Below are 21,083 nucleotides of genomic sequence, written 5' to 3'. Positions count from 1 at the left end.
AGTGCAGTAGTGCTACCAGCTTTTCAGAGGCACAAACTGGAAAATGTCCTGACCTCTTTGTAGGCCAGGCCGCCTGTGGGTATCCATGTTAAGTACAATAACAGAACATACACTAGAACAAACTCAGATTATAGCTTTGTCCATTCATCTAGTTTCAGGGAGGCACATCAAACATAGCAATTTCAAACTAATACAAGAAAAACAGACAACTTTATAATTTGCAACCTTTTTACTTATCCACAGCTCTTAATATGTACTTGAAAAGATGGGCTCACTTTGTTAAACAAAGGGAAATGAAGAAGCTACATGAGTTGTTATGGGTGATGTATTCAGTGAGCTAATGCCAGATACAGAACAGTTGCTGATGGTATTCATTTCAAGGTGCGTTATGGTTGCTGTGTCATATGAAATATAGGCACATCCAGGATTCCTAGGAGATGGGCAAATACTGGTCATATGGATATTATCATGTAAGAGATAAGTATATTTGAAGCTGTTGAGATTACAAGGATACCTCTCCAGTAATTTACTGAAAGGTTTTATTTAGAGGCTGGGGCAGTGGTTTTAGTCACGCAGCAATATCACCGGTAGAGATAATCTTCATCCATGTGCTTTGGTAGCATGATTGAGGTTCTCTACTGGTTGTTGATTGCCTCCAGAGACCTATGCATATGCCTAGGTGTCCCTTGGCCGCCTGTAGTTATATGGCAGGGATCGCGTTTCCAGTCCTCTTGGCCTGTTCTGGCTTCTTGATACTGCGATATCAGAGGCAGAGTCCACTTGACAGCGGGGTGGTAAAGGATTCCTTTCGCACTGTGTTTGCAAATAAACAGTCTCAGGAAATTGACTTTCGTCACAAATTTCACTTGGTAGATCCCTTCCCTGAAAAAATATGGCATATTGTTAAAAGAATGATAGATACATTTATCTCTCACGTTTTTCAGTTTGGCTGTTTACAATGTTTTTTTGCATTTTTGTGTAGCCTGTGATTTGTTCGCTTCTAAAATATGTCCTGCTAGAGCCCTGTAAATGCATTTGTTCAATAAACAGAAACCCCACTCCACTTTGTCTTAACTTGTGCTTCTGGATGCAAGTATCAGGAGAATGTCCAAAAAAACATGAGGGAAATGGTGCTGTCGCGAGAAATGCCTTCAAATTTCAGTGAAAAAGTGGAAGCACTAGGGCAAATTGTATTACTAATTAGCATTTATGACAACTGACAACTGCACATTACACCTAGAATATGCGCAGGATTGGAGCACCAATTGCTTGACAACATACAGGCAAGCTGCCTTTACTCCCAGGGATAAATACCCTTGTACATGCATTTTATAACAGTGGAGGCTTGATATAAAACTGTACCTTTCAAGTGGAAGCAAACACAGGATGGAAAAATTACTTACTTTTAATTTTAGTTCTCATCATGGGCAGCTTCATTAAATATCTGGAAAATCTCCAAACCCAACTAGGATCCTGGTACAAAAAAGCCAAGAATTTGAAACTTACCTTTTTTCTATTGTCCTTTTTATTTGACGAAGTGGCAGGTCATCAAACACCCTGTAACCAAAAGGACTTGAAATACTTGGTTGTCCTGTCCTCAGGTGCTCGAAGCACTGCGCCATGAACCGGCTGTGAGTCAAGAAAAGGTTTGCTGTGACTAAAACGTCTGCCACACGTTCTTGGGTTGGGAACGCCAGCCCTGTTTGAGAGGCCCATAAAAACCCTATGTACTCCAGGCTTTGAGTTCATACCAGTATAGATTTTTTGGTGGTGACGGAAATCCGCAATGAAAACATGCGGTTCAACAGAAGATAAAGTTAACATATTAGCTCATCTTGCGAGCCCACCCTAACCAACCAGTCATCCAAATAAGGATACAGATGAATCTCTTCCTCTTCAGGAGAAGGTAGGCTGCCACTGAGGCCATCAGCTTTGTGAAGACCCTAGGCGCTGAGCTAAATCTGAAGAGCAAAACCGTATACTGATAATCGTCCCTTCCAATGGAAAAACAGAGGAAGTAGCAATGATCTGGCAAATCAGCACATGCAGATATGCGTTTTGGATAACCACATCGGCCAGACAGTCGCCCGCTGCAGAGAAGTTTGAATCAATGCTGGGGTTACAATTTTGAACTTTTCTTGGGGTAAGAAAAGGTTGAAAGGGGAGAGATCCAATACAGTACAAAGAGGAACATGCTCTATTGCTCCAATCATTGAGAGTCTTTGTGTCTCTTGCTACACGGTTTCTGAACCTTGCTTAGAGAAGGGCAGAGAGGAAGGGAGAAGAGGAGGAAGAATAAGATGATAACCCTTGCCCACCACTGACAGAACCCAGAAATCATTGGTTATTGACCTCCACTGGATTCCGTGGTGGCAGACCTGGCCTGCTTTGAGCATGCTGTGCATCTCCACTCTCACATCATTTAGATGTTTTGCGGTCCTGGGCAGGGAAGGGCTGTAAGAAAAAGCTTCTTCGAAAAGGTTGAGGCTGTTTCTTTACATAGTTACTGGGGGACCTTTCTGCCTGATTTCGTTGGTCGTGAAAACCTCAAAACCCCCTGTGTACTGTAGGGAGTCACAAATGAGAACAGGACACAAGGAGGTCATGTTTTAACAAGAAGAGATTTATTGAAAGAAAATGGGTTGCAAAAATACCTCTCTCACCCTATGCTTAAGCGGGGGTTTCCCTACCTGTAAACTAAAAACTAGGGATCTGTCTGTGTCAAGAAGTCGATAACAAAAACTGTCCTTGTGTCCAAAACTTCCTAACCTAACCCTCACACTACAAACAAAAGACAAAGGGTGCAATGAAATATCTCTAATTTGATGTTAGGAAAACTTGATGTTGGCAAAAAGTGTTCAAAACCAAAAAACCCAAGAAGCTGAATACTGCAGAAGTTTATCTGTTAAAATTTCCATCAGCTAGATCTAGAAATGTGTATTTTAGATTTGGATTAAACCTTTTGCACACTAAAGGCATCTTGGCTCGCGTCATCCCTAATCAAGAGAATTTTTGTCGATTTTGTAAGGACAAAAAACAATCAGAAAACTTACATCTGCTTGTTGTGTGCCCGAAACTCATGGAGAAACACATTCATTGTTTCAAACGACACTTTATTGATCTTGAAATTGTGCATGCAGGAGATTTATGGATAAAGAGCTTTGCAACTAATTTGAATTCTGTTCAAGTAGCCACTATTCAATTTCTTGAACTTTTGAACCTGGAAATTGTACAGCATTTATAAACTAAAATTGATCATTGTATTTATTTTCTGAGACATTGAATATGTAAAACATCTTTTTAAGCAATTATATTGAAGTCTAAGAACGTAGCAAATTTGTAATGTTAATTTTGATGCAAATTCATGTGGACTGCAGCTAACAAAACTGTTTTATGTAAATATTAAGATTTTAATGCAAATAATAATATGTGTTAGTATTGAAAGGTTGTACATACAGCCAAAGCAATAAAAATAAAAATAAAAAAAGTATAAGAATAATTCCAATGAAAATGTTCTCCAAGGTAAAGATCCTTGGATGCAGAGGTTGGTCCCCTACCCCTGGACTCTTAGGTAGGATGGCAAAAAAAAGTCTCCTTAGATAACAGTTCCTTCGGGCCTTCAATGGACTCACAACAGTCTTTATGTAGTGTTTCTGATAATCTTTCCAAATCACCTGGTATACTCCTCTACCAGGAATGTTTACAAAATTTCAGCTGCCTGGTATACTTCCCTACCAGGCCTTCTCTTACAGGTTTTTCAGATCACCTTGTATACTCCCCTGGCAGGGATCTTCTATTCAATTTCAACTGCCTGGTGTACTCGCCTGCCAGGACTTCTTATGCATTTCACAGTTCTTTAGTTATACAACAATAACATACTGTGTGGTGCGTGGTATATCTATATGTGGCAACCCATGCTCATATATCTCCCCCAGACTGGCATCTCATACACCTGTACCTGATGGGGTTTTGTCTTTGTACTTTTCCTTGTCTGCATTCAAACATTCTTATTATTGAGTGTAGAGTTTGTACTTTGCCTTGACTGTATTCAAACAAACTTCTCTCTGTATCAGCAATCTTGTAGCAATCAAACACGTATTGTTGTGCTTGTCGGAGTGCCCGGGGTGCCCAGTTGATTTGGGCAGGCTCACTGGTTCCTACTTGCGTCTCTGATCCTGCTTGTGCTGCTGCGGGTGATTTCTGGACCCACTTTTCACTTTGGAGTGTGCAGACGTTCTTCCAGCGTTCTGCACGGCTCTGCAGTCACACGTTGGCTTATTCTCTCGGCTTGGATGTGAGAATGATGCCCCTTCAAATGGTCGCTCCTCCAGGAGCTTCTGCGTGACTTCAAGCTTCTCCAGGACCCTCCTCATTAATACACAGCGTCTATCCACCTATCCCAGCGGCCTTCTATGCTGCAGTATCCTAGTCTGTGTGCCCAGGGTCCTTGAGCCTCAGCATGGGGTTTAACATCTCTCCTGCACTGTGTGTCTTCATAGTGTGGTTGCCATCCTTAAATGGGTATTAGTTCAATAGGCCTTTTAAAAAAATCAATATATAAAAAAATATTTAGAAAGACTGCTCTGTGACCGCACACAGCAATCGAACTGTCAGACCCAGTGACGCACACCAGTGCGCGCAGGGGCTGACAGGCACGCCAAGGCCCGGAAGCGGCCTCAACAGAGATCAGGTAAGTTTATGTGTGTGTGTGTGTGTGGTTGGCTGTACGTGCTTGTGTGCGTTTTGGCAGGGGGGTCTTGAGAGGGGAGGGAGGCGGCAGGGGCTGAGGGAGGGAGGATCGGGTGGTGAAATACCCAGATTTTAAGTAAAACCGAGAAGAGAGGGAAGGGGCGAGGAAATGTCATTATTTGAAAGAATTGGCAAACTCCAACCATAGGCACTAGCGTAGCCTTGAATAGCCACGAAGATCTCTACAACGGATAGCATTTTGGAACACGAGAGAATGTTAAAACCCTATGTTGGAGACATACAAGCGGGCAGTTTGGATATACTCTGTTTACAGGAAACCTGGCTTTCGAAGGGCGCCTTATTTGGATGGTTATACCTCTTTATTTACTTCTGCCTATAGGGGTGACGGAGGTCGCGCGGCGGCAGGTCTTGTTACCTATGTGAAAAATGGTGCTGGGATAGAGGTAGAGTCCTCTGACAGTCCAAACTCATTTTTGCAAATTATTTGTATCAAAGAAACTTTGGAAAAAAAGACCTCCAGAGGTCTGGTGATCAATATCTACTGGAACACGGCTGCTCTTCCTACAGCCAAATTCATAGATGTAGTCACTAGTTCTATCGACCATTGGATGTGGCAATTCAAGCCACACTACACAATTGTTGGAGGGGATTTGAACTGCCGATGTATTGAAAAAAACAGCCTCCCACTGATGACCAGGGGTTACCAGCAGAGGTCAAAGTGGGCGGGAACGGTCGGGAGAGGTGCTCCTATACTTTTTATTTTTCAGTTTCACTGTTCCTATACTTTTATTTTAAAATGAAACCATTCCGGAACGGTTTCGTTTTAAAATAAAAGTGTAGGAGGAAGTTGAAGCTTGCACTTCAGTGCACTGAACTGAACATTCCTTAAATAATAGTTGTGTTTGTTTGGGGGTTTGGACTCTGTGTGGGAGGGGGCACAGTGATGGGGTTTATGGAGAGTGGGGCAGACTGGCAGGGAAAATAGCTCCACTACTTCTTTTCGTACACTTTGACCACTGGTTACCAGATACTGGGCGACGTTAGAGCGTGCAAGTGTTGGAGCTTGACCTCGGACCGTGACCTCCACCTCCACATCCTTAATGGTCAAATAGCCAGAGACGTGCCGGCAAAAACCACCTGGTCCAATGGGAGTTGCTCTAGTATCTTGGACTATGTGTTTGATTCTATTTCACTAATACAGCGCATAGAGTCCTTTGAATTAATTAAAAAAACAAGGAGTGACCATTTGTTATTGAAATGTACCTGGAAGGGAGGGAATACTCTTTGGCAAAAAACATTTGACGTGGCCCTGGAAATGTCAGAAGGAAACAATCGCCTCAGAATGACTGAGCAAGACACAGTGGTGTTTTCCAAGAAAGCAATTGATATGCTGACACAGTGAGAAGGAGTACATGAGGAAAAAACATTTGAAGAAAGACCTAAAAAGTATCGCAAGACAACAAGGGCCCCTGCTGGCAACCCAATCGAAAAAAGGAAAGCAGATATATACAAACTGGCCATCCAGTTTTTATATTTTATATAGGATTGAGACGGCCCAACAGGACGCAGAGCAGATGCTCAGGGCCATTACAAACAAAGATAGATCTATCTGGAGACTGCTTAATGGACTAGGTTCAGGTTGTGACAACCCTCTTCTGCATGCAGTCACGGAAAAAGCATGGAGAAACTTCTACCAACAACTGTTTAAGCAAAGAAAAAGTCCTACACAAGCACTACCTGAGAAACTAAACCCGGGATGGTTGTTCCAGCTGGACCTCCTTGATATAGAACTTTTAATCAAGAAGGCTAGCCAGTACAGAGCGCCGGGACTGGACGGATCACCAACTCCATGCTAAAGACACTGAGCTGGTGGCGGAATTGAGAGGGGACTACGAACAGGATAGTGCAAGGGTGGAAGAAGTCTACAAATCCATTGAGAACTGGATGAATAACAACTGGCTATGTCTAAATGCAAATAAGACGGAGCTAATGGTCTTCAGTCCAAGCCATGCCAGAGCCAAACTTAACAGCTCATATCAATCCTTCCACATAAACAACATCCAAATCAAGGTGGTAGACAAGAGTAAAAACACTAGGGATGTACATGGATTCATACATGAGTGCCGAAGCCCATGTTCTCTAATTAAATAAGAACTGTGCATACCAACTTCGTCTCCTCAAGTCAATCCGCCCCTACCTTAGCGAAGACAAGTGCTCAACAATAGCCAGAGCCATCATCCTATCAAGGCAGGCTGCATTACAGCAACGCCCTTATGTTGGGATCAAATAAGGGCCATATCACCAAATGCCAAACTATCCAAAATAATGCGGTAAGGATTATAAAAAGGAAGTCCAAAAAGGAACACATAAGAGAGAATAAAAGGAATCTACACTGGTTAGCCGTTGAGTAAAGAATTGCATTTAAGGCTATGACGCTGACACAGAGATGCATCCACAGGACTGCCCCACCCTACCTGAAAAGCAAACTGGTCACAAACAAACCGAGACGGTCACTCAGGCCGGACTCAAAAGGTCAAATCAAAATTGCCAGATTCAAAAAGGCTAACAGACTTGGGAAAGCCTTCCATATCAAAGCAGCCACGATGTGGAACAACCTGCCCATCTCTTTAAGACTAGAACAAAAATACACAAGCTCCCGTAGAAAACTCAAGATACATTTGTTCAAATGATAAACCGGTCATAAGAAACTGATACCCCTAATAACTTACTGAGCGCCTTGTTCTGTGATTTTATGTGTTTTGTCCCTACGTTTTCATGTCAGCGCCCTGATGCTTGCGAGCTGCTGGCGCTATATAAACAAATAAATAAATACATAAATAAAGAGAGCTTCTGATAACTAGATCCCCTTCATATTTGAGCTGTTCAAGCAAATAATGAGGACGGGTGAGATACTGGACTCATGGCGCTCAGCGATCATCGTTCTGATTTACAAGCACAGAAATAGAGCTGACCCTTCGAACTGTCACCCAATAGCGCTCCTTGACTCCGTAGTCAAGTTTTTTGTGGCCTTTCTTTTAAAACAACTGCCAATCTGGATCAAATAAGCTAATAGAGACAATCAGGATTCGTGAAAGTTGTTGGAACAGAGCTGAACCTTTTTTTGATTAATATGCTGAAGGCCAAAGCGATCAATGGAAAAAACAAAATCTACGTGGCATTTGTAGATATGTAAAAGCCCTATAACAATGTCGACGGCCAGCGATTATTGGCGAAAATGAAAGTTTGGCAATGTCGCGAAGATTTGCTGGAAGCCATAAAGTCTCTTTATACGTCTACTACTGTTAAGATCTGTCTCAGTGTCCATGATCTGTTGATCCTTTCGGTGGGTTGAAACAGGGCTGCCCACTGGCCCGACATTATTCAGCCTATTCATCTCAGACCTCAGAGAGGCTTGGCATGAAACAAGAGTGCTTCCACCGAGGCTTGGAACTGAACCTATGAGGAGCCTTCTTTTTGCAGATAATTTAGTCCTTCTCGACTTAATACTGATTGGACTACAGAGGACCAATACATGACTGCAAATGGGTTAGCTTTGAATTCACCAAAGACATCTACCATGATACTGGGAGACCGAGGCCGTAGACCGACACATGCACACAAGTGGTTCATTAAGAAAGAGCCACTACGACAACCGCAAGAAGTCACTTATTTGGGGTCCCTCATCAACAACAGCAAGACAGACCTCCCGCGCCAGCTGGCCTTGAGAATGAAACTAAAGACTTTAACCACCCAGGGGGCACTAATACATAGAACATTTGGAAACTTTTCAAACAAACCAGTGTTTTTCCAAGCTAAGGTTACACCGGTGCTAATCTATGGAGCAGAAGGATTCCCGTGAACTCCTTGGCAACTATGGCCCTCTTTGGAGGGAGGCTTTTGGAGGAAAATCTTAATGCTCCTGAATCTGATACCAACATGCTTGATACGATGCAAACTTGGTTTGATCTCTTTACAAGCACAAGTGACTTGAAAATCGCTAATGCTATACTGGAAGTGCTGCTTGCCTGATATATCCAAACAATATGAAATCTTAGAGGCTGCACTAAAAAAACACAAAAATATCATCCTAAGGAATGGAATAAAAGCTGCCATAATTTGCTAGACCATATCCAGGTCAAAGTAGAAGAGTTGATTAATAATCCTGCAAAAGTCAAAAGGAAACTTTGGCAAGGTGACTGGGTGAAGACAAGGGCAGAAAAAAACATGTACAAACTGGAGACTGCTACGAGAGTAGAGTACAAGCCCTGGGGTTCACTCCCAAAGTATCTATCTACATTTCCTAACAGATGGTATAGATGCCAATTCCTTCGCTTTAGGATTAACTTATACCCTACCAACCAGATTCTTAAAACTATAACCATTGGTCACTTCCAGTGGATTGTAGATTTTGCGGTAAGGAGGGGGTAGAAAAAACCTTGAAACATCTTACCCTTTCCTGTACCGGTCTAACAGACAAGAGAAGCAAATTCCTAGGCCTCTTAGTGGGCGAAAAAAAGACACTCCGAGAGTGCTGAGGACTTTTGGCATCTTCTACATCACAGGGAACACTTTCCAGCGGTATTTGCACTTGTGAAATTCCTGAAAAAATAATTTGATGAGGACAAAGGAGGGGAACCTCCAAACCAAACTGAATGAACTAAGAATTTTGGGTTTGAGGGAACATAGGAGGATAAGAAGAGTTCTTGTTGGGTTTTGAATTGATAAAATATTTGAAATAAACCAAATAATAATACAAAATAAAATTATTTCCATTTTTGTAGGCTGCCTAAAATTGGCCGACAAAAATCGTTCTTTCTGTATTTTTGTAGCCTTTGAACTGCCATGCATTACCTTATTGAGTTACTGCATGTATAAGTGTGAGGGACAGATATCCTTTGTTAGAGTGTTTCCTTTAGTTTATTTTAGGCAGAAAAATCATTGTCCTGATAGGGATAGTGAGGTGTTTATCCAACCATTTGAGTTGGTATCTTTTGAATAAACTTCACACAGTTGTCCGCCTCACATTTCTGACCCCTCACAGGTCACACATTTCTAGTGTCTGCTATTACATTGAGACACAGAGAATCCTGGGCTAGGGTCGAGAGAGATCTCTGTGAGGAAGAGGGACCGGTTGGCGAAATCCATTAGCTTTGGCCATCTGCAGTCTAGCAAGATCATAATTAATCATCTTTTGAGCAAATTATTAATAAAAGACTTTGAACCATCCTCTGTATTCTGTAGAGTATTGAAGCAATCTGTTACATCCAGTCACAAACTCCTGCAAAGTTGTTTTAAAAACGAGTGGTCTCCCTTGCCTGAATATCATTGAAATTAATATGTAGGAAGTGAAGTGTTGCTATATATGTGTGGAGATCGGTTACCCCTCCCTTACACAGTCACAAAAATTGTGATTATCCTCATCTGTCTAAATGGCTAGTCAATAAACACCCTTAAACACCAGAGTATAATTTATATCAGAAATTCATTCTTTAATTATTTTCATTTTTTTTTAACTCATTGTGATTTGTATCTCACATAGATTGCCTAATTTATAGTACATCTCACATAGATTGTACACACTAGACATACTCATATAAACAAACTCATCAAAAATCAACTATAAACATTCTAAAACCATTAAGTGCATGGGGGTTAGTACACAGTGACTTCAAAAAACATTTTCGGTATACCGCTCTTAACATCTTATTTGGTTGTTTTCATTAGGAAAAAACAACAATTACCACATCTATAATCTGTACCTCCACTACAAAGGTCAAATGACACTCAATCCACTAGTCCACTAGTAAAAATGTTTTGCCTAGATAGACATTATACAGACAATGTGGGTTGAGGACTTCATGAATGTACCGTCCTCTAAGGAAAAAACTGGGGGACTAGACAAGATGTATACTCTAGTCATCTGTCGACACGAGTTTCAGCCTTTTTTGCTATGATATGCTTTTTCCTGGCATTCTCACACAGCTGGTTATCAGGCCTTCTTCAGGACAGTTACCTTGCTCAAAGGTGGACTCAATCTTAGATACCCCAACTATTGGGAAAGGTGTTCCTCTGCCCCTGGTCGGATCACTGTTTTATTAAATTTGAAATTCCATTGACTACTGCTATTAAGAGAACTGAACAAATTAAAGAGAAAGTGCTTTGTCGTAACCTACGAAAACTCACAGTAGGGGCATTAACTCCTTTTTTTGCCCCCTATTTGAACAATCTTGATCAATATACGTCAATAGGCAACCTGTCACTAGCCTATAATGAGATGATGACAACTGCTGTAGAAAGCTTGGCTCCTCTGAAGCTTAGAGAAGATAGGACCATACTGTCAAAGAATTGGTATTCACCTGAAATTTGCTAACTAAAACATAAGAAAAAGAAGGCTTTCAGGAAATGGCAAAAGACATTGACCTCTGAGGATACATCCAGCTATTCCAAGACAGCCAAAGAGCACAAAAAGGCCATTTACACTGCAAAAGAAGTGCTCTTATGTGAGTAGGATAAAGCTGTCTACCTCAGATACACAGGTACTTTTTTAAATTTTAAAAGGGGCTGAAGATCCCTGCCCAATTGACAAATCAATTATAAAAGATACTGACTGGTGTACTCAAATTAACAAAGCCATGTCCAGTAAGATCTTTTTAATCAAAGAGGATATTGAATCCAGGTTAGTAAATTTGAATTTTCTACCTCCTAATGTTTTGGGTAAGCACCAGTCTCCTCCGCCTAGGCCATTTAATTTAGGCGAGGTGATTGACACAGAGGTCCTTGAACTTTTGAATAGGATGAAACCCACGAGCTATAAGGGTGATATTTGTTCAGCAAAAATAGTTAAAGCCTGTCCCCTAGCTCCCTCCATTGCTAAGTTTGTCAATGCCTCTTTTTAAGAAAAGGTAGTCCCAAGGGAGATTAAGCAAGTCTGGATAACACCCCTTCTAAAGAAGCCTTCCTTGGATCCGGGCGTGGCTAATAACTATTGCCCAATCACAAATTTCTTTTGAAGATCCTGGACAAGATGACACATGAACAGATCCAGGAGTTTCTGAGCACATATTCCATGCTAGGCCCCAAGCAATCAGGCTTTCAAAGCCAGCATAGTACTGAATCCACACTACTGGATCTTAAGACCACCATTCTACAGCAAATGGATAAAGGCAAAGCTTCAGTGTCGATGCTTTGGGACCTAACTGCTGCCTTCGATCTGGTTGATCATTCCATTCTAGCCAGTAGGCTACATGAAAGGGCTTATTTCTGCCGAGAAGCAGCTAGTTGGGTTCTCCCCTTTCTGTCTGACTGTACAGCTAAGGTCTTCCATGAAGAGGCCATGTTAGAGGGTTATGTTTTGGAGTGTAGAGTGCCGCAGGGCCCTTGTTTGTCACCCACTCTCTTTAATATATTTATGCTGACACTGTTTTGATCAATTAGATAGGAAAGACACCTGTTACACCACTTATGCGGATGACACTCAGTGTCTCTTGCCACTTACTGGTAACTACAACAAGGACACTGAGGTCATCAATACCACCTACAATAGCATTCATTGTTCAATGTTGTACAATGTCCTTGGCCTGAAAAATTCCAAAACAGAGATTACAATCTTAGGCACTCCCGCCAAGCTGCGACATGTAGATCAAGCATACTCCTCCATCCAAATCGCAAGTTGTTTGCTGCCCACTCTCAAGAAGGTGAAGACTCTGGTCACAATTGATCAAGAACTCTCTATGAGGGCTCACTGTTAGGCAGAAACCTGTGCAGTTCCCTTAGGGACCACTGCAAAAAGTTTAAGACTACAGGTGTTGGCAGTAAACCCAATTGGTAGCAGTCTGTACCACCCAGATTTACCTGGTAGCTGTGGCCGAGCAGTCAGACTTCTCTCAAGAAGAGTTAGGCACTATATAGAGTATACACATTAGGTACAAAAATACAGTAGCACAAGCAAACACTGACCAGAGCTTGGGTATAAAAGTATATAATTATTTATTTAAAAACACACTTGTAAAAATACACTGGCACTAATATGTCAAGCAAGTTCAAACACAGTCACTAGAAATATATACACCTCCCTGATTAATTATTCGACAAGTCTTAGGAAAAGAACACCACTTATTATCAATACAGGGGTGAGCACTTAACCAAGATGGCACTCCAATAATTATTTAAAAATGGGAGGGAAAGGGCAGAATTAGGAAAGCACACAATACCAACACTTTTAAAAGAACCACAGCAAGTCTGGAAAAGCAGAGTCTACTGTAGAGCAAGAAAGTTCATAGGCCAGGCCCAAGATCGCACAGTTGAAGTACACTTTAAAAGTCTTTGCAGATAGTTCAAAAGGAGTTGGATCAGTTCAGGAAAGTTAGTTAACAGGTCCCAGGTCTCCCCAGGATAGAGAGTCAAGGATTTACAGGACACCTTGAACAGTCTGTTGCAAGGGAGACCAGGCAGGACACAGTACCTGAAATGGTGAGAAATAATAATAATAATAATAATTTAGCATTTATATAGCACTACGAACCCTCAGGTATCTGAGCGCTGCTTATTATTACCCACGGTGTGTGGTGCTCATTTATCGACCTCGGAAGGATGAAAGGCTGAGTTTGGCCCTGCCGGGATTCGAACCTGCGTTAGCAAGCTCTGCACGGATGTCAAAGCGAGCGCTCTACTCGCTGTGCCACTTGACCGGCTGCTCCAGCAGAGGCAGTTGTTCCTGGCAGCGGGTGCAAGTCAGTGCTTCGTCCAGAGGAAGAGAAGGTCTCGACGTGGAGGAAAGCTGGAGGTTGTTGCACTGCCAGGGAAGAAACCAGCCGCAGAGTTTCTCGGTTAAAAGGTACTACCCTTTTATTCGGGTTGAGGTGAAGCGTGGCTATCCGGCCGCCGGGGTGCTTGGCATGGGCGATTCGACCACGAGACGATCCAGGAAGGCGAAAAGAGGGCAAACTGGTTAACCCCACCAGTTCAAAGGAAGAAGACTCTCCAGGATGAAGATCTTCTCTGTCGTCGGGAAGTGGTGAGGTGGTTCAGCAGGGCTCCACCGGTGGTGTCATCGTTGCAGGTCGGCTCAGCTTCTTCCTTTTCGGATTCTTTAGGTCCTGTGGTGACTTCTGAAGTTCCAGTCCCCAAAGCCCTACTTTTATGCAGAAAACCCCCATTCACCAGTCCTAGCTGTCACTCAAACATGCTAAGTGGTGAGCCGGGCGGCTCACACCTGGGCCAATCACACAAGAGTGTGACTTGAGTTGCCGAGGCAACTCAGTCCAGGGTGCCTATTCCCCCCTCCCACACATCCTGTAAACCCAGACAGAGTGGCACCACTTTTGGAGGCTTCTGTGCAGAAGCCTGCCAAAAGTGGAATAAAGGGCTCGACTTGGGTTGGAGTTACAGAGGCAAACACAAATGCCATTTTAAAACCGAGTCCTGGCAAAAAGACCCAGCCGGGGAATAAATATTAAATAAATAACCCAGCGGTATCTTGAACATTGCACCAAAAAAGTGGTGCGTTTAAAATGAATGGGAAAATCCCATAGGAAATATTTTGGTGGAATATTTCACGTGGTAACCACTGCCACCAGCCAGAAACTCGACGAGGGGGGACTGCACAGTGCCCCCTCGAAAAACAGACCCAGGGGCAATCTAATTACCCCGAGCAGTACTTCCACAATATGATGGTTTGTACTGGTTCTGTTCACAATTTAAGACTAGTAAAGTCAACTGTGACTTTACATGCCCTGGGAGACAGTAGTCAGTTCTAGGGTATGGAGTCTATGTTTGGGGGTCACTATGACACCCCTGTGTTACTGCACTGAGGGTGCTGTGTAACACACATCCAAAAAAACACACGAAGCCCTATGGAATAAAAGACCCCATAGCCCATAAAACACATTACAAAGTCAAGGACATTCTCAAATCATGCCTAAGAGTGGGAGAAAAAGAGTCTCACTCTTAGCCGGAGAAAAAAAAAAACCCAAAAATCCAGCAAAGCTGCTGGGGGACTCACTAGGTTTGGGAAATTAGCCTATACAGAGAATTCTCCCTAACACTCACATCAGCTGCTTGGTGTCTAGCTCCTCCTACTGTGTCAAGCTCCTGGCTCAACTCAGACCTTTTCTTGAAATGTCTAGCTGTGCTACCCTGGCTAGAGCAATTATAGACAGTTGTTTAGACTACTGTGCAAGCTTTCTACTGGGTGTGGGCAAGGGGGAGATCAATCGCCTACAAGATGTTCAGAACAATGCAGCCAGGGTAGTAGCAGGTCTGCTAAAAACTGAGCATGTATCGGCAGCAAGGAGATCGCTTCATTGGCTTCCCATAGCCAAGAGGGTTGTGTTTCGTACCCTGTGCATTGGCTGTAATACTGTCCGTGAGGACTAGAAATGTCATTCCCTGGAGGTGAGTTTTTAAAGCCTTCAGGGCCTTGAACTCAGCTAGCAGTTTCAACAAGTTTATGTGGTTGGATGCTACTGCTTGGGACCACACGCTGTGTGCTGTCTGATGACGAAGGTGAGCCTCCCACCCCATTAGAGGTGCGTCCGTGTTGAGAGTGGTTTCTACTGTGAGGGTGGTGAAGGTCTTCCCTTGCAGGAGGTTTTCCCCTGACCACTGTTGTAGGGAAAAGGACACCAGCCCCTTTAAGGGAAAAGCAAAAGCAGAAAGGGGAAAGGGAGGGGTGAGAGGAGGGGAGGCGGGAGAGGGGAAGAAGGCAGTTGATTAGAGAAATAAAGGAGAGTGAAGACGTATCCCGTGTCCTGCGTCTTTATTAAGGCCCCATTAGGCCACAACAACTGGCGACGAAGAAGCGGAGGAGAAACCCACGCCACTAAGAAGGTGAAAGAGGAGCGTGGAGAGCCTCTGTGGTAAAGGAGGGACTCGGCGCCGTCGGCCAGAAGAGGTCCATCATCGCCAGTGAGGAGGTCCGGCACGTCAGAGCCCGCAACGGGGCCCGGAAGGAGGAGCAGCAAGGTTGACGGCCCGCCCAGGAGGGCACAGAGGCAACAGAGAAGCGACGGCGACCCAGAGCGTGACCAGTGAGGAGGTCCGGCATGCCAGCGAAGCGGGCTGCACAGGAGGAGCCCTGCGAAGCACCCGCCCACCCAGGAGGGCTGAAGAAAACAACAGTGCCAGGAGGAGCCAAAGTGGAGACACGCAAGCAGGATCAGGGTCAGGAGGCGCCGCCCACGGACTGGAGGAGGTGCGTAGATACGCGCTCAGTAAACACAGTTGCTACAGGTACAGAGACACAGGGAGGGCCCAGCATGTGCGAGGAGAACACAAGGACGGACCAGCCCACGGATACAAGGGCACAGAACAGTCTTAATAATAAGCCACTTGAAAGCGAGGATACAGAGGCACAGAACAGTCTCAATAATAAGCCACTTGAAAGCCAGGATACAGGGGCAAAGAACAGTATTAATAATACGCCACTTGAAAGCAAGGATACAGGGGCACAGAACAGTATTAATAACACGTCACTTGAAAGCGAGGATACAGGGGCACAGAACCTTATCCGAAAAAGCCACGTGAAAGCGAGGATCGCGACACGGAGGATCGACAGTCCACATATAAAGGACACAGAACACAAGCCACTTGAACGTGAAGAAACTGGCAGTTGCATCACAATTGCACCAGTGTCCACTCATCACAAAGAAGACCCACACACCACTTCAAAGCGAGGGGGCGAAGAGGCAGCCCTCTCACAGGAGAACACCACAGGCACTCCTATGCCATGCCGGCAACAAAGAAAAGAGTCCCGAAGTCTTGCCACCAACCGCAAACTACAATCAGCAAACGAACAATGCAGCAGATACCACCAGAGATGTTGCAATCGGGGAGCGCCGCCGTGGACACTACAGCACCAGCTACACCTGGGATAACTCCCACCAACCCCATATCATTCCTACGTCGCCTAAACCCATTCCCACTAGAACCACAAGAAAACCAAGGCCAGTGGTGGCAGGAGTGGATGGACGAGTTCGAAGAGTTTATGAGAGCCGTAGGAAATCAAGATGCCCTGAACAAACTAGACATCTTCACCAACCTGGTCAGGAAGGACATCAAGAGCGTCATCAAAACCATCACGCCTGCAGAGAGGGCAACATATCAAAGACTCATTGAAGCCATCAACAGCTGCCTAGTTGTCATTCCAAATAGAGACTATGAACGCTACATTTCCAACCAATGCAACCAGTTACCCCAGGAAACAATCGGACAGTTCATACTACGCTTCCAGAGGAAAATAACATATTGCGATATCGCAAACTTCAATGACGATGAAGCCATCCACTTGAGAGTCATCGAAGGATACCTGTCCTCACAATTTCGAAACACTTACTAAAGAAGCCACTGCCCCTGAAGGAGATAGCTGAACCAGCCAGAGTACATGAGAGAGTAGATATTCAGGCTGCCAACATTGAGAACCCAAAGAAGACAGATACCATAGCGGCCATCGCCAGCAGCCAGCAGGGCCGCCAACCCGGCAATACATACAGACTCAGAAAGACAATGTTACCACTGTGGATTTGAATTTCCCCACAAAGGTCAGTGCTCCGCAATTGGCCAAATGTGCATGAGGTGCGGTCAGGAAAATCACTTCCAGAGCATGTGCCGAGAGAAGACACCACAACTACCAGCATACCGGCCACCGAACCAACAAACACAAGCAAGGAGATATGAACCGCTGAGACAGTTCAACCCACGACCATACCCTGAGAGGGAGAACACCAGAAACAACACCCCCAGGCACACGGCCCATCCCAGGTTCATCGGAGCAGTAGAAAACCTGCAAGTAGAACCGACCAACGAAATCTATAACAGCCAAGAACAAATATACCACATGCAATCCTACCCCGACGAAGACCTCAGAAGAGAGACCACCACCCGTGACCCATATGAAAACCCGCCCATCGAGGAACAACCAACAGAACCAGAGCAATCTTTAGACGACAGCACTGGACCCCTAGTGACAGTCCACCTAGGAGGAATCAACACCCACTTCCTAGTGGACACAGGCGCCACCGTCAATGTCATGAATCATCAAACATATGAAAATCTAACTGACAAGTTCCCATTACAGCCATCACAAGCCCACATCTTTCAATGGGGTGCAACCTTACCCTTAACATCCAAAGGACAATTTATGTGTGACCTGATACACAGAGGAAAGAGAGTCCTGACAGCGAGACACATCATTCACAGCCCAGAAACAGGAAGATGTCTCCTAAGCCACAAAACAGCCGTCGCTCTGCATCTAATTGACATCCACTATGATCAAACGGAAGTGATACAAGGGCTCCCACCCAACGCCCAGTATATATAGGCCGTCGGCCAAAAACCACTGGACATCGAGATGTTGAAAGCCACAAACCCCAACCTGTTCGAAGGCGTTGGCATGCTAAAGGACAATGTAATTAAACTGCAAATTGACCCGTCTGTATGAACCGTGCCACAACACAGCAGAAGAATAGGGTTCCACTTACAAGCCAAGGTAACTCACGAACTACAGACGCTACTAAAGAACGACATCATAGAGAGAGCAGTAGGACCCACACCATGGGTGTCCCCAGTAGTAGTCGTCCCCAAAGCGGAAGGACGCCTCCGCCTCTGTGTTTGCATGAGGATCCCCAATACAGCCATTCAATGAGAAAGACACCCAGGACCAAACATAGAAGACATGCTGGTAAGACTCAAACAAGCCACCAAATTCTTAAACTTAGACCTAAACCAAGGCTATCACCAGCTAGTCATCGATCCTGAATCAAGACCCATCACAACCTTTACTACACACAAGGGTCTGTTCCGCTACAAAAGTCTGAACTTCGGCATTTCATCCGCCGCCGGGAATTTTCAGGAAACAATCTGCAGGTTAATCAGCCCGGTGACCAATGCATTCAATTACAGTTATTACATCCTTATCTTCGGGAGTGACTCAAGACCAACACGACAAGGCTCTACACCAAGTCTGTCGCATCTTCCAAGATGCTGGCTTCAGGTTCAACGGCCCGAAATGCAAGGTCAACACCCAAACCCTATGTTTCTTTGGCCACATCTTTTCGGACCAAGGCATCAAAGCTGACCCGGCCAAAATCAGTGCCATCGTGAACTTGACTAGCCAGAAAGATGTGTCCGAACTTCGCTCATTCCTGGGCATGGCAGGGTATTGCGCCCGATACCTCCCTCACTACGCAACACTCACATGCCCACTACAACTCTGAAGAAGGATCAACCTTTTACATGGACAGACCAATGCCAACAAGCGTTCTCCTCAATCAAACGAGAACTTGCAATCAACCGACAACTGGCATACTTTAACCCACAATGGCACACAGAAATAACCCTGGACGCCAGTCCGGTAGGGCTAGGAGCGATACTGGCCCAAACCAACCCGCAACAAGACACCGTAACCCACAGAGTGGCTTACGCCAGCCGCGCACTGAACACCACCGAGCAAGCCTACTCACAAGTGGAGCGTGAAAGCCTGGCCGCCGTCTGGGCCTGTGAAAAGTTTCACCACTTCATCATCGGTCGAACCTTCACACTAATCACTGATCACCAGGCCCTGCTAGCCCTTTTTGGAAACCCCAAAATCAAGATGCCGCCACGCATCGAGCAATGGGGTATTCGCCTGCAGGAATACGACTATGACATCATTCACAAACCTGGGGGGATGCCAACCCCGCCGATTACCTGTCAAGACACCCAGACGGAGCTTCCGATACCAAAATGCAAGGTATAGCCAAACAATACATTGCGTACCTGTCACTGAATGCCCTTCCCCCAGCAATCACAGCACAACTGTTTGCGGAAAAGAGCAGAGCAGACCCCACCATCAGAGCAGCCGTCCAACTCAGAAACACAAACAAGTGGCGAAAGGCAGCCAAGGAACACTTTGAGCCGGAGGAGGGGGAGAAGTAGACAGGAGAGATCTGGCAAGAATGGAGAAAATATATAACGAACTAGCCACAACAAGCCAAGGAACATTACTCAGAGGGAACCGACTACTGGCCCCCAAGAGCCTCAGGAAGCCCCTTGTCATGATCGCACATGAAGGTCACTGTGGCGTGGCCAACACGAAAAAGATACTATGAAACCAGGTGTGGTTTCCCCACATGGACACCATTGTCGATGACATATTGAGACAGTGCAACCCATGCCAAATAAACGCAGCTAGCCCACCACCATGGCCACCTCAGATAGTTCTCCTCCCAGAGGGACCGTGGCAACGCGTAGCACTTGACTTCTATGGCCCATTGGAAGAAGGAGGCCACCTCCTAGTGGCGATCGACGAATACTCCCGATTCTCGCTGGTGAAACACGTGCAGTCCACAGCCTTCCATCACGTGGTAGCCACAGTAGACAAACTGTTCAGTGAATGGGGTATCCCAAACACAGTGAAAACTGACAATGGATCCCCGTTCCAGGGCCAGTAGTTTAAGAAATTTGCGGCAAACATGGGGTTCCACCACCAAAGAATCACCCCACTCTGGCCACAAGCCAACGGTATGGTGGAACGCTTCATGGCGAACATCAAGCGCACACGCCAGAAAGCAGCAACGGACCAGACCTCTATGCCACAAGCCATCTCGCAGATGCTAAGAAGCTATCGACACACTCCACATGAGGCAACCAGCCGGACCCTAGAGCTCATGATCAAATACAAACCACAATCCCGGCTTCCCCAACTGGAAGACTAAACGCCAGCGGAGGATGACGAAATAAGACAACGAGAAGCTGAGAAAAGACAAAAGGCCAAAGAATGGACTGACAGGAAACAGAGAGCCAGAGAACCGCAAATTCCTGTCGGGGAGACAGTACTAGTCCGGCAAGCCCAACCCAAGAAGACCTACTCGAGACACCGGCCTGAGCCGATGATAGTGATCGAAGTAAAAGGGCCCATGATCACCGCAATGGGGAATCACGGTGAAATAACAAGGAACGCGTCATTCTTCCGCAGAACTTTCCAAGAAGACCCGACCGAGGACATGGCCCTGGAAGAGGACGAGCCCGAAGTCCAAGGGACCCCTCCCGATCCACCAGAGGTTTCCACATCGACAGACCAGGACGACGAAAGAAATGACCGGGCCAGCCGGCCCCACAGAATCGCGAGAAGACCCACCCGTCTCATTGAGGAAATGTAGACAGAGAACTTACTTGATAAGTAAGGGGGGGGGTGTTGTAAAGGGAAAAGGACACCGGCCCCTTTAAGGCAAAAGCGAAAGCAGAAACGGGAAAGGGAGTGGCGGGAGGAGGGGAGGTGGGAGAGGGGATGAAGGCAGTTGATTAGAGAAATAAAGGAGAGTGAATACGTATCCCGTGTCCTGCATCTTTATTGAGGCCCCATTAGGCCACAACAACCACCACTGCAGAGACAGTATGAG

General features: G+C 45.1%; 1 protein-coding gene across 3 annotated transcripts in view; it reads right to left on the bottom strand.

The window, feature by feature from the left end:
* Positions 1-215: 215 nt before the first annotated feature.
* The window catches only part of SLC26A8 (solute carrier family 26 member 8), a 3,396,452-nt gene continuing 3,375,584 nt past the window's right edge, over positions 216-21,083 (bottom strand). For all 3 annotated transcript variants that reach the window (XM_069633436.1, XM_069633435.1, XM_069633437.1), the window contains one exon: positions 216-882. In XM_069633436.1, coding sequence (XP_069489537.1) covers positions 676-882 — 207 coding nt within the window. In that variant the 3' untranslated portion in view covers positions 216-675. The remainder of the gene's footprint in view (positions 883-21,083) is intronic.

This window comes from Ambystoma mexicanum, chromosome 13 (assembly GCF_040938575.1).
Source record: "Ambystoma mexicanum isolate Mex_15411 chromosome 13, UKY_AmexF1_1, whole genome shotgun sequence".
Taxonomy (NCBI): Eukaryota; Metazoa; Chordata; class Amphibia; order Caudata; family Ambystomatidae; genus Ambystoma; species Ambystoma mexicanum.
This window is presented reverse-complemented; position numbering and strand designations above follow the sequence as displayed.